Source organism: Rhinatrema bivittatum, chromosome 2, assembly GCF_901001135.1.
Source record: "Rhinatrema bivittatum chromosome 2, aRhiBiv1.1, whole genome shotgun sequence".
Classification (NCBI taxonomy): Eukaryota; Metazoa; Chordata; class Amphibia; order Gymnophiona; family Rhinatrematidae; genus Rhinatrema; species Rhinatrema bivittatum.
This window is the reverse complement of record NC_042616.1, coordinates 199,320,753-199,335,420: the sequence shown is the minus strand read 5'-3', so window position 1 is coordinate 199,335,420 and position 14,668 is coordinate 199,320,753. Positions and strand designations below refer to the sequence as shown.

The 14,668-nt window shown below is 42.6% G+C and overlaps 1 protein-coding gene across 1 annotated transcript in view; it reads right to left on the bottom strand.

Annotated features, from left to right (window-relative positions):
- AHR (aryl hydrocarbon receptor) overlaps positions 1-14,668 on the bottom strand; it is a 291,464-nt gene that overhangs the window by 159,562 nt on the left and 117,234 nt on the right. Inside the window, exon 4 of the mRNA XM_029589033.1 lies at positions 2,478-2,567. Coding sequence (XP_029444893.1) covers positions 2,478-2,567 — 90 coding nt within the window. The remainder of the gene's footprint in view (positions 1-2,477; positions 2,568-14,668) is intronic.

Genomic DNA, 14,668 nt, shown 5'->3' with positions numbered 1-14,668 from the left:
TAAGAACCAATGTCAGGAAGTATTTCTTCACGGAGAGAGTGGTGGATGCCTGGAATGCCCTTCTGGAGGAAGTGAAGTCCAAAACTGTGAAGGACTTCAAAGGGGCATGGGATAAACACTGTGGATCCATCAGGTCTAGAGGACGTGTATAAAGAGGAGGCAGCAAAACACTGCACCGAGCGGCAGTAGCCACAGAGGCATTCACAGAGCGGGATGCCAGTGGCCAGTGGTTGGTGTTCCACCTTCACAGAGCGGAAGGATGGAGGGCTGCCATCTCCAAATTAAAAAAAACAAATAAACAAAAAAAAAAACGGGGGTGGGTAAGAGTATGTAAAATTAACGGAGAGTTCATAGGCTATAGGTATTACCAATTATTAGGATTATTCAATATTTGTTGATAGTTAATGTGGCTTTCAATGCATACTTCACTTTCAATGCATATCCAGCATAACTCTCTGCTTCAACAGCAGGGGAGAAGAAAAAACAACCAATAAGGGCTGAATAACATAGTCTGGGTAAACAAATAAGTATGGGTGTAGCTTACTTGTTGCGGCGGTTACTACCCCTAACTAATCAAGCTTGATATTTCACTTCGATGCAGCTCCATTACTGCTCTCTGCATTAATGGTGGGGGTGAAAGGGAAATAGAACCAAGGGTTGCTAAGAGCCAAGAGAAACAGATAAGTATGAAAGGAAAGAAGTGTGAAGCTTGCTGGGCAGACTGGATGGGCCGATTGGTCTTCTTCTGCCGTCATTTCTATGTAATACTGGGTTGCAAAGAAAGAGGAATAACCAGTAAGAAAAAGGTGATAATCCCCTTGTTTAGGTCCTTGGTGAGGTCTCACCTGGAGTTCTGTGTTCAGTTCTGGAGACCATATCTCAAAAGGGACAGAGGCAGGATGGAGGCGATCCAGAGAAAGGCAACCAAAATGGTGGGGGGGGGGGGGGTCTCTAACAAATGACTTATGAGGAGAGGATGAAGGACCTAAATATGTATACTCAAGAGGAGAGGAGATGTGGGGGAGATATGATACAGACCTTCAGATACCTGAAAGGTTTTAATGATTAACAATCAACAAACCTTTTCTGTTGGAAAGAAGTCAGTAGAACTAGGGGTCATGTAATGAAACTCCAGGAGGACAATTCAGAACCATAGGCAGGAAATATTTCTTCACGGAAAGGGCGGAAGATGCTTGGAATGCCCTTCCGAAGGAGGAGGTGAAGATAAAACAGAGAAAGATTTCAAAGGGTCATGGGATAAATACTGTGGATCCCTAAAGTTTAGAGGATGGAAATGAAGAAAAGAGTGCATAGAGGTAACTTGCTGGTGTGGCGGTTACTACCCTTAATCAATAAGCCTTCATACTGTTGATGCAATTCCATTATTGCTCTCTGCTTCAGTGGCAAGGAGAAAACGGAAAAGGGGAATTAGATTCAGATAGCAACCAACAAAGGCCATTGAATTTTATGGTCTGGGAAAACAAATAAGCATGGGGGTAATTTGCTGATGCCGCTGTTACTATCCTTAACCAATAAGCTGATACTTTTGATGCAACTCCAACATTGTTCTCTGCTTCTACAGCAAGAGGTAACGGGGAACTGGACTCAGACAGCAACCAACAAACGCCCTGACTGACAGTCTGGGAAACTGAAAAGTATGGGTGTGACCCCATAAGCTTGCTGGGCAGACTGGATGGACCATTTGGTCCTTTTCTGTCGTCACTTCTATTATTGTTCTTTTTAGTCAAATTTATTAAGAAGATACTGAATAGAAATGGTTTGCTTCTGATAGAAAAAAATATATATTAAATCAAATGGCAGCAGTATGTAGTATCTATGTTTCTGTACTTTGATCAGGCTCAGATCATAGTCAAAATGTTAACTATCACATATATGCCTATAAAGTGAATATTGCAAGACTGTTTCACTTCTTACCTTAAAATATTATCTTTTGCTACATTTTAAATTGAAATGATTTATGGTTATTTCTCTGAATAGAGTATTGTTCAGTGACTACAGAACAAAAAAACCTCAACTATTAAAAAGCTGTATTTCTTTCCATGACAATAGTGGTACTGCATAAAAAGAAAGTATCCTATTTGGTTTATGGTACCACTTTTAGTAAAGCTTTTACTCAGAAATCAAGTAAACAAATAAAGATAATTAAAAAAAAAAAAAAAAAAGAAAACAGCATTTAATTAGAATTTCACAGGCACATTAATTTCAATTCGAAAATACAAGCATTCAAAGGTTAGGAATTAATTTTTAAAGCCTAATACAAAGATGGCCATCATTAGTCCTGAGGAGTTTCAAACGAACCTAGTTTTCAGGGTATCCACAATGAGACATAGTTGTATACAATGGAGGCAGCCCATGTAAATTTTGCATTTTCATTGTAGACATCCTGAAAACCAGACGTGTGCACTTGAGGCCTAGAGTTGGCCATCTCTGCTTAAAGAAAAGAAAATTATACCTACTTGTTGGAACCCTAAGTAGTCCTGGATGGTAGATGAAGCATAAAAGACCAGACCTTCAGCATTGACTACCAGTACAAAGCCAGTCAGAGCCTGGAAAAAATAGTAAACAGTCTGCTTAAAAGTATATAAATTACTGGATTACAACTGTGTAAAAATTTGTGTACCAAAGCAATAAATATGACAAACTGAACATCACAGAATGATCAGCTGATGAAATAAATTAAAATACATCACAATGTAGATTACAAAGTGAACTGTTTTAATACTATTTCTAACTACAAAATCATTTTACATCTCTTAACACAACTCTATAGTTCGGCAGTAATTGAGTCATATTTATCAGAATGCTGGCAAAGCAAAGTTGATTACCAGAAACAGATGTTATGCAAGGATAGCAGGATAAGCAACCACACACGTGAAGGTGATGTCATCAAATGGATAGCTATGGAAAAGCCTACAAGCCTTTCAGGGCATGCACAAGATTTCTCCTTAGCCACCACTATACTGGGGCCCCCCTCAGTTTTACGTAAAAGCTTTTAACAATTCAACTCTATAAAAGAGAAAAGGGTAGATTGTATGGCTGTCCACCCCACTATCCACAAAGAATAGTGGTTATAGATAGGCAACTTTGCATTATATTGTTTATCCTTGGAGAAAATCACAGAGGAATCCCTAGCTAAAAGTTGCCTTCAATATAAAGAAGGGTGTAAAGAACTCAACTGAAGGGAACATCTTTACATGGAAGACAACCTGAATAAAACACAGGACCCAAGAGGAGAATGGAGTTGGATTCCACCCCTGAAACAGACCCTGGCAGAAAAACAGGCTAAATCTGTTGTTGCATCATTGGAGTAACTGTCTATACAATTGATGTGGTGTTAAAGTAGAAAAAGAAGTCCATGTAGCAGCCTAGTAAATTTTCTTAATGTGTGTCAATCCTAGATGGGCCACCAACACTGCCATATTTCAAACATGAGCCTTGACATGCTTCTCTGGAGTTAGGCAAGACTTAGCATAACAAAAGGAAATGCAATTTGATAAGAACTTAAGGACAGAAGTTGTAATACTGGATCAGACAGAGGGTCCATCAAGCCCAGCATCCTATTTTCCCCCAAAAGTGGTCAATTCAAGATACAAGTACCTGACAATTAACCATACATTAAATAGATTCCATGCTACTAATTCCAAAATAACAAACAGTGGCTATTCAAGTCAACGTTTTAAATAGTTTATGGACTTCTCCTCCAGGAATCTGTTCAAATCTTTTTTAGACCCAGCTATGCAAACTACCTTAACCACATGCTCAGGCAATGAATTCCATAGCTTAATTGTGCATTGAGTGAAAAATAATGTTCTCTGGTTTTAAAAGTGCTACCTGCTAACATCATGGATTGTTCCCTAGTCCTTGTATTATCTGAAAGAGTAAATAACAGATTCACATCTACCCGCTATAGTCCTCATGATTTTATAGACCTCTATCATACCTCAACCATCTCCTCTCCAAGCTGAACAGCTCCAACCTCTCTAACCTTTCCTCACATGGGAGCTGCTCCATCCCCTTTATCATTTTTTTTACCCTTCTCTGTACCTTTTGCGGTACACCTATATCTTTGTTGTGATGCGGCAACCAGAATTGCACACAGTATTCAAGCAGTGTAAGTTGTATTACAAGAACCTCAGGCCTGTTGGGATTTAAAAAAAAAAAAAAAAAAAAAGGTGGATGGAGCTTCCAAGAGTTTTGATCCACTACAAGTAGGTGGTTATAGGTCTGTTGCAATCTGAACAGTCATGTTTATGTATATGTGGCCTAGGAAAAAGTTTGGTAGGATGAATTACTGGTGAAGACTGGAATCCAACACCACCTTAGGAGGGAGAAGAATTTGGTTCTACATCTCAAGGAGAACCAGAGGACAGAGACAAAAACCCTGATGCACAGCATAGGCAACTAAGGCAGGGATGTGATGAGAACTCAGGGTGAAAAGCATGGTTCACAACACAAAAAGCAATTAGAGTTTATCTGAAATACCAGTAGGCCCCAGTCCTCCTGCACAGGAAAGGGCACAAAGCACCAACCAAGAGAAAAACTCAGTGACTGTACAGTTTTCCTTCAGTGACAAGACAATTGCAATCTGAGGTTAGAGAGCTCTCCTGAAAGAAAACTGCAGGTAACCATGATCTGAAGATGGAATAACCAAGCAATGCTTGGAAGCAGCAGCAGAAAGCATCAGGGTCAGTGGCAGATCCTACCTGGCTAACAACTATAAGAAAAGATCTGACATCTCAGATTAAATGGCACAGAAACAAGGGTGCCAAGGCATGAAAGGGCTACCCCTCCGAGGGGAGGACCATGCTAAGACCCCGAGCCTGGATGGTGAGCTGCAACTAAAGCTCACCCAGTCTCGGTACCGCAATAGTCAGACATATTTTCCCCACCTGGTAGGATGAGCCCAGGTGAAATGGAAGCATCCTGGCCAACCAACTGAAGCAGCATTACTAGAATTTGGTTAAAAACAGGAAAAGAACGGTGTACATTTCCATCAAATTATACATTAAAATATACCAATTGACACCAAAGCTTCTCCCTTGACATTCTGACCAAAGTCAGAAGAAGCATAGATACAAGGAGGGAGACCCCAGGCTGCAGGATAAGTAGCAGCCTCTAGGCTGTAGAAATCAACATTGAGCAACACTCCAACTATACTATCCCCAGCAGGAAGTGTCGCTGAGGCTGATTGATCCCACAGGTTCCATCTCCTCAGCATAGACAGGAGCAATGGAAACTGAGAATCTACTGAGGAAGACGACCAGAAGTCACTCTACTGAGAAACTTCACCAACCTGGGAACCTTGAAGGTACCAGATAAGGTTCAGCCTAAGCAGTCACATATACTGCCAACACACCTGGCTTAGGTATGAAGAACCTACTGCTAAGACAACTTGGGCTTCCATCTAACAACCTTTTGTCACAAGAAATGGAAGCACCACCGCATGGACAAGGACTGCCTAGTCAACCTACAAACTTTCCCACTGACAGTGACACTGGAAAAAGTAAATGACAACTGCCCATGCAATGGCAAGAAGGGTGCAGGGCCTCTGTTGCGAGATCCCCCAGCTCGAACATCAGCAGCCATGGATATGGAGAGTTGTCTGAAGGCACATCTGCCATTCGGGATGCAGATGAGCTAGAATCCTCCTCCTAGAGGTAGAGCCAATAAGCAAGACTCACTGACAAGAGTAGCCACAAACTGAAAACATGTACGGGAGAAATCTGTATTTATGGCTAGGAAGCAGATTTCCAAGGGAGGAAAGGTCTAACACCATAGCTCCCCCATGAAGCAGCCCTGCTACACAGTAGTTCAACGGTGGCATGAATGCCCCAGCCCGATAGGCTCTTGGATTCAGCAGGGAACGAGTGGCTGCCAGTCAGAGACAAAACTGCCCAGGAATGGAGAGCGAATACAACCACTTTCCAAGGTGGAAAACAAGGGTCCCAAGAGGGTACCCATAAAGGTTGCCTCTGTAAATCGAACAGCCATATTTTCCCTCCCCAAAAGAGAAGGGAAAGTGCTACATGAACCAGGTTGTCCCAATCCTGGAAATTCCCCTACTCTCTGTGCAACAGAGGGATACAGTTGCTGACCTAAGTAGGTTCTATTGATGACAAAACCAGTTGCTGTTTGCCATCTAGACAGAAAGGAAAGGCAACCATGGCAATCAAATGTAGGGATGCCAACAAAATTGGTCCAATGGACATCCATTGTCACCCCAACCACTCCCAGTTCCCCCAAGGAGACCTTCAAGGAGTTGTACTGATATACAAAAAATTGAGGCTCCAGCCTGAGCCACAAACATGCAAGAGGATAGGCCCTGAAGACTTCCCCATGAAGAGGATTCAGAGCATAGGCTAATATGGGAGGAGACCTAAAAATCCTACCTCTCTCTTGTGAGGGGGGGAGGGGGGGAGAGAATCCTGACACTACTGCTCCGGAATCCACTTCAAATGTGAAGCGATATAGAAGTGTATTCTCAGCCAAGACAGTCCAGTGCACTGGTGACTTCGGTGACTATCTTATGTCAGCAAAGAGGAAATACATACTAGAGGGCAACCAGAACAGTCTGCCTAACCCCTGACCTGCAACTGAAGTGCCATGAACTTGTGCAGCAGTATTCAGTCACGTTGATGAAGGCGCGTATGCGCTCAACATCGCAATGCCTGTAGGCAATGCAAAATGCCATGGCCTGAACCAGCCACAAAACTGCTGGTACTGGCGGCTGCACACTGCGAAAAAGCAAAACAGTCGAAAAATGTGTGATGGCGCTTCTTCCCATCAATGGTACACAGCACCTCATGATACCAGACAGCTTACAGGAATGACTGCTAAAATCTGTAGCAACAATGACAACATCACCGTTCACGGTACCCTGGCATGCCACAGAATAGTAGTGATGATCTCACCAGCATCAACCTTGCTTGCTTGCACAGCACTTTCTCAATGATGACTTGTGGAATCAATGTGCACAGTGCTATGATAATGTCTATAACTTGGCAGCGCTTGAGGGCATAGCTCTTATGGCGCCCTCAGCAGCTGATGACTACTTCAGTGTCTGACAGCAGCCATTGTAATCATGGCGTCAGTAGTGCTCATGGCCTTCAATGGCACCCCGCCCTACGGCATCGGGATATCCATGGTGTCCAACAGCGCCCATGGTGCTCCGCAGTGGTGGCGGTGTCCTGACAGCACCAAACGGTGCTTCCGGTGCCTTGAGTGTCAATGGCGCCAACACTGCACAACAGCGACCGACCATATTTATGGTACCCAACGGCGTCAATGTTGCTCAGTGGCATCAACAGGGCCCATGGCACTCATCTGCACTTGAAGGCATCAATGTAGCTTGCTCAACAGTGTCCAGAGCATCCAATGACACCAATGGTGCTCGAAGGCATTGATGGTACCCACCGTACTCGACAGTACCCACAACATCAATGGCACACTTTGGCACAGACAGCACCTAGTGTTCATCTGGACAGCACCGATGGCACTTGCCTGTATTGAAGGTGCCGCTGACACGATAGAGCTTGATGGTGCCCCTTGGTGCACAATGCCCATGGCACACCAAGGATTTTCATTCCTGACACTTGAGGGTGCCCCTGGCACTCAATGGAGTCAAGAGTTTCAAAGGCACTCCACAGCATCAATGGCATCCATGGCACCTCTTGGCATCCTTGGAGCCCAACTGCACCCAGGGCGTTCAACAGTATTGAGGGGCATTGATGGCAGCCATGGTGCTCACCAATGCCCACAGCGCATGATTTATTTATTTATTTAAAGTTTTTGTATACCGACATTCATTAAGAAAACATCACATCGGTTTCCATAGAACAAAAAGTGGCCAACAGGGCTTTACATTGAAACTGAATAAAAGAACTAGTGGGGGGGGGGGGGGGGGGGGGGGGAGGGGAAGGGGGTAGAGGGAAGGGGCTTTACAATGAAACTGCTAAAAGAACTAGGAGGGGGGGGGGGAAGGGGGGTAGAGGGATAAGGGAAACCAAGGTTATGCTGTACAAGTATTTAAACGCAAAAACATAGTTAAATGCAAATATAGCTTATGATGGCTTTCAATGGCACTTGACCACATAGAGGGTGGCCATGGCACCCAATGCATCCATAACACTGACACATTATGACCACAGGTGGCAAACTCCGGTCCTCGAGGGCCACAAACAGGCCAGGTTTTCAGGATATCCACAATGAATATACCTGAGATAGATCTGCATGCTCTGCCTCCAATGTATGCAAAACTCTCTCATGCATATTCATTGTGGTTATTTATTTATTCATTTATTCAGTTTTATTATACCGTCATTCGTGTGCATGCCATCCTAAAAACCTGGCCTGTTTGTGGCCCTCGAGGACTGGATTTCGCCACCCCTGTGTTAGACCATCAGTATTCTGGCACAGATGTGCCCAGGCAACAGATTTCGGGCATGGCAACAGATAGTGCAGCAGCAACGTTTAATTGCCCAGGCTCATGCCTCACTCTCTCTCCCAAGGAAATTGCACTGTCAGAGTTTACAAGTAGTAGAGGCGAGGCTACGTTGTTCAGGGCACCAGAGGTATTTATGATTTATATACCGTCATTCGAACAGATATTCACAACGGTTCACAAAAATCATAGCATCAGAACATACAAACATTTATATAAGAGATTATAATAAAACGGATTACATAAGACACAGTTAAATAAAAAAAAAACATATTATAATAGTAAAACAAGATACTATTCTTGCTAAAAGTGAAATTAAAAGTAAGATAAAATGTTAAGGTTAACGAGCTCATACAAGACGGGGTATGAAACGTGTTTCGGATTTTATCTTATTGTGATTCCTCAAATGGTTTGGTAAATAACCAAGTTTTTAGGTTGGGGTTCAGTTGAGTGTATAAGGAGGCCGGCCATAAGTTCAAGATTTTAGGACCTGCTATGGACATAGCTCTGTTTCGTACATCGGATAAATGAGCCGTTCTTATTGAGGGAACTGTTAATAAACCTTGACCGGTGGACCGAAGATTTCTACTAGATACATGAAGCCTGACTGCTGCATTAAGCCAGTCTGTTTGTTCATGATTAATGATCTTATGCAGTAAGCAAAGGATTTTAAATTCAATGTGCTGTTTTACTGGAAGCCAATGTAAAGATATCAATGTAAGTGTAAGATGAACTATTTTCTTCTTTCCTGTCAATAGTCTTGCAGCTGAGTTCTGTAGAACCTGTAAAGGATGCAGTGTAGAGGCGGGGAGTCCAATAAGATAGAATTGCAATAGTCTGTGTTGGCAAAAATTAACAGTTATAATATGGTTCTAAAGTCATTTAGGGACAGTAGTAGTTTTAGATGTCTAAGGGTTAGTAGGTTATGGTAACCATTCTCAATTTTAAAGCGATATTTTTTTTTAATTGAGTTCACTATCCAAAGAGATTCCAAGATCTCTGGGTGAAGGTTAGTTCAATTTCGTCTGGGTATTGTCGACTTTGAGCGATGGAAGTTTGTCTGTGACTATTCTTCTATCCAGAAAACGTATTTCTGTTTTGTTGACATTAAGTATAAGTTTCATATGATTTAATAAGGTTTTGATTACCATTGGATACATGGAAGTTGTTTTAAGTGCTTTTTCATTAGCATCTTGAATCTGTACTAGGAACTGGATATCGTCGGTATATATGAAGTAAATTAAACCCATGCCTGCCAGTAAATGACATACTGGTATCAGATAGATGTTAAACAGCGTGGCAGATAGAGAGGACCTTTGGGGCACACCGGTTTCTAGTTTTAATTTTCTTTGAGATGGAATTTTGGATTTTAACTTCAAAAGATCTATTGTTAAGGTAGGATGAAAACCATTCTAAAGTTGTGTCTGCTAGTCTGATTTCTGTGTCGACTGATTAAAATGTTGTGATCTACCATGTTGAATGCAGCAGAGAGATCTAGTAGTACTAGCAGAAATTTTTGACCACTGTCAAAACCTCTCAGAATTGTATCATAGAGCATTAGCAGTAGGATTTCCATGCTTAAATGCTTCCTGAAGTCATATTGTGCGGGGATATAAGATATTATTCTCGAGGTGCTCAGAGTTTTTTTTGTACAATCTTTTCTAGAAGTTTGGCAATAAAGGGAACATTCGAAATGGGTCTATAGTTGCTCAAATCAGATGGATCAAGATTATTTTTTTTCAATATGGGTCTTATTATTGCACATTTTATTAAGTCCGGGACAATTCTTTCTTAAGGCTGAGATTGATAATTGGGATTAAGATTATAGAGGTGGTGTGAGCGATTTGTTTTAAGGTTAATATGGGAATACTATCTAAGGGATATGGAACAGGATTAAGAGTTATGATTAGGCCTATTTCTAAAGATGACATTTCCTCAAAGGTGGTCCCATTTGGTTTGTCCTGGGAGTGAGTTTTAATTTGCTGGTTATGAACAAAATTAGTATTGGTTGTTAGGTAAGCAATCTTCTGTTTGAAGAATTCTGCAATTTCATTACATCTGTTAGTTCATAATAATTTTTTCCTGGGCTTATGGAGACTAGTTCCTAGGAGTGTGGGGAGAATGCGCTCCCTTCCCCACAGGACTGGTCTGGTCTTCGATTCCTTCACTGCCTGAGCCTTCAATGATGTCCAATGGTTGGACAAATCGACAGAGAACTCCTACCTGGATAGGAACTCAGGTGAGTCCTCGGGCCCACAGGCCTACATGGACTGCATACTGCCAGTCCACCAGCAGTTGACAAAAGCACCAAAAACAGTCAGATTAAGAGAGGACACACAGATAGGCTGTGGATGCAACTTTATCTGAAAAGAATAGACTCTGCCAGGCTGCAAAGTGCACTAGGCCCACATGTGGCTGGAAGAGAGACTTGAGTAGGGAGGGGGGGGGGAAGAAGGAAACAAATACCTTATGATAAAGGATCAAAAAAGAAAACAAAGGCTCTGTTAGAAAAAACAGCTATGGCTCCATAAAATTCACAGCAGGCGCTTGTGAGGGAGAAAGCAAAGCTGAATACTGTGACTATGTGGTTCCACAGAAAAAGACTCAGCAGCTCTGCCTAGGGGGTAGGGGGAGGACTACCACTGCATATGCTCAGTAGAGAATATTAAAAGCTCTAGAATATCTTTGAGATCAAAGTTCCTTCTAATGATGTCACCCATGTGTGAGGACTGCTTATCCTCGGAGAAAGATCTTACCATGCTCTCTTATATTTGTTCAGACTGTAAAACTAGTTTTATTTTTTAGCTATGTTCTTTTCTGGATAGGAATGATCTAATTAAAGTGTCCCATGCCTGCACAACACAGCTAGATAAACTGGTATACCAAAAGTAACTAAATTTTAGTTAGTGCAGAAGATGCAGCATATGTTGTGACTGACTCCCCAGTATAAGGCCAGCATGTCACAGGTGCTCAAAAGTTACAATGGCTTCCTATTCTGTTCCATCTACAATTCATAATGGCTTGCCTTATTTTTACATACCACCCAGTACTAAGTTTCTTAAAGACCAGTTACCTATGCCAAGACGGTAACAGATTTCAGCCCTCTCAAGCGTTATTAGCGGAGCCTTCTTTGAAACTGGTTTATTTCGTTTGCACATGGCACTATGCTAAGTTGTGTTGGTTCTTCTGGTGGAAGCCAGCTCCCTGCTCATGCCCAAACTATAGCTGATTATCTGCGGATTAGGAAGCTTGTTGAAACTTGCTTTTTCACACAGGCATTTATGTAATTGCTGATGTCGTGTGATTTTGAAGTTGTGCTGACCTATTTATTTATTGCAGTTGTTTTTTGTGTGTTATTTTAAGTTATGTTTTTTTTTTTATGTACATCAATGCCCTGTATGTCTACTTGAAGCATTACATTTTATTGTATTTCACTGTTACTCGCCCAGAGTACCTTAGGTAAACAGCACAACTTAAAAACATAATACAATGACATAACAAGGATAACTTTATTAACTACTCACTCCATGAAACCCTTAGGAGTGTATCTTATGACCTGCAGCTCTTGGAAATTGATGTGGTGGCTTCTTTCCTGGACAGACCAGCAACCTAGGGTATGAAGCCACTGGATATGAGCTTCCCAGTCCAAGACAAGGCATCTGTTGCTAGAACCTTTTTGTGAGAAGGAACTTGGAAGGGTAATTCCAAGACCAGATTTGAATGGGAAAGCCGCCAAGCCAGAGAATTTCTGAGCTGTTTTGTGACCCAGATGCACTCATTGTCCTTGAATGACTTGATTCCACATACCATGGGAGCAATATTAAAAATGACCCAATATTCTCAGCATACAGTAGTAGTAAAGATTTATCACCCATCGCTTGTTCTGAGGTCCTCTTCTCAGAATCTTTTAGAGCAGGGGGTCCCCAAACTTTTTAAATGAAGGGGTGCATGCGACATTTCAAGTTACCGGGAGAGCTGGAGTTCCCCACCACCTAAAAGGTCTGATCGGCTAATTTGAAATGCTGCAGATAAGGTGCCAGTAAGTCGGCCACCCTACCCATCCCTGGAAACCTCTCATGTTACAGCCTTGACCCATCCCTCAGCACCACACTCCCCATAAACAATTAAAATTTATACATTTAGAACAGGGGTCCCCAACCACAGGTCCGCGGACCAGGACCGGGCCATTGGGGATTTTTTGCCGGTCCGCGGCGCCGCCAAGCACCAGCAGGTGTGTCGCGTGCTCCCAGTCTCTCCCACTGCTCTTCCTTCCCTGCTGCCGTTGCCGCCGGGCTATCAGCACATTCAAGCCCAGTGGGAATGGCAGCGGTGCTAGAAGAAGCTGTGGCACCTGCAGCTGGCCTTTTCTCTTTCCCGCCTTTTTTTCATAGATAGTTTATGTGCATTACTACAGATCCTGGGAGTATGTTAGGTTGGTTCTGTGTCAGTTACCGAGATGAGATATTTTACTAGCATGTAAGCGTTTGTATCGGTCTTATTTGTTGTGTTTTCTCAAGAGGACATGCATTGGTGGTAAACTGCTGTCTTTTCATAAGAAGGGCTATTGAGCCTGGAAGTAGAAGGAGTTTGAGTTGCTATTACTGAGATGACACCAGAACATCTTTTTTGTAGGGTGAGTTGTATGGGGAATGACATAATTCTGCTTTACATCCATTATTGTGGGTCAGGGGGGTTCCCGTAGATGCAAACTGTACTTTTACATCTAGCCCTGTGACGATCATGGGTCAGTGTGTCATGCATGTAAGAACCTATGGTGAGTTGAGTCACATTCACATTATAAATGTCATAATTAAATGATAAGTGTGCACTAAAATCCAACCCCCTCCATAATCCCGCCCCATATGACCAAAGCCCGCCCCTGCCCCACCCCACCCTGCCACGCCATGGAAAAATGGTCTTGCTTGAAGCCGGTCCCTGGTGCAAAAAAGGTTGGGGACCACTGATTTAGAACACATTTTACATGGAATAAGATTCAATTTTCTGCTGTAAAAATATAACTTGCAGGAAACCCTGAAAAAGCATAAACACACTTGGAACCCATATGTCTATTCTAATGCATGTTGAGTGTGGGATTGGACTTCAAAACTATGAGTAAACAGAATATAATTAGAATATAATAAACCTTCTATACCAAAACAGCACGAACTAAAAACCTACCTATGAAAAAGCAATGCTGTAAATATTACATCAGGCCCTAAAACACCAGTACACCACCTTTTAGGAAAATAAAACACCTCACCTCAGTCATATATTCAGAACAGACACTCAAATACAGAAAAGAGACCATAAAATATAAATAAAAACTTGCAGAGAAAAGCTCTGACAAATACAAAAATTAAAAACTCAGATACAATTTTTAAAAAAATTTTCCAAACACCAATAAAATATTTCAAAACAGACATTAAACTACTAAGGATAAAAAAAAAAAAATCCCCCACTTTCCATACCTGGGAACATTTGATTTCTAGGTACCCTGAGAGACTGTCAGATCAGCAGGAGGAGAAGGGTTATTATACACATGCCACACATGCTCAGTCACAACATAATACTTCTTGTCCCACTTCACTAACCACCACGTGGAAGCACAAGAGCAGCAAGTTCCTTCTTCAGCACTCTGGCCGACAGGACTCTTCCTTCTTTGGGTGCAGGGCACCAAAATCAATCCCATGAGTCCTCTGTTCTACCGAGGTTCCTCCTCCTTTTGCCTGTGCTGCAGATAACGCTCTGCCTCCTGCTCTTCTCAGCAGACACTGCTCTGAGGCTTCCTCCTTTCAGCCTCCAAGGCCAATGCTGCTCTGGGGCTGCTTCCTTTCCACTGCGCAGGTCCATGTTGCAGCCTACTCCCTCCCCACCAACAGCTTCTTATTCCTGCCCATGCCAGAACCTACTGCACCTGGGCACCACACCAGAATTAGCTGCTGCCACTCCAGGCTCTCTCTCTTGCTGGTGGGGTTGGGGACCCCACTAGCAATGGCCACTGCTCCAGCAAGATTTCCTCTTACTTTCGAGGGTAGAGCACCCCACTAGCAATGGCTGCTGCTTCCACATGTTTTCTTCTTGCTGGTAGGGGTTAAGCACCTTCCAGTGCTGGCTACTTTTCCTGCCAAGCAACAGATAAATTAAGGGAAACACCAGTGTCTATTAACGATCAAGCAAAAAAAATAGCTGGTGTGATAAATGTTATTG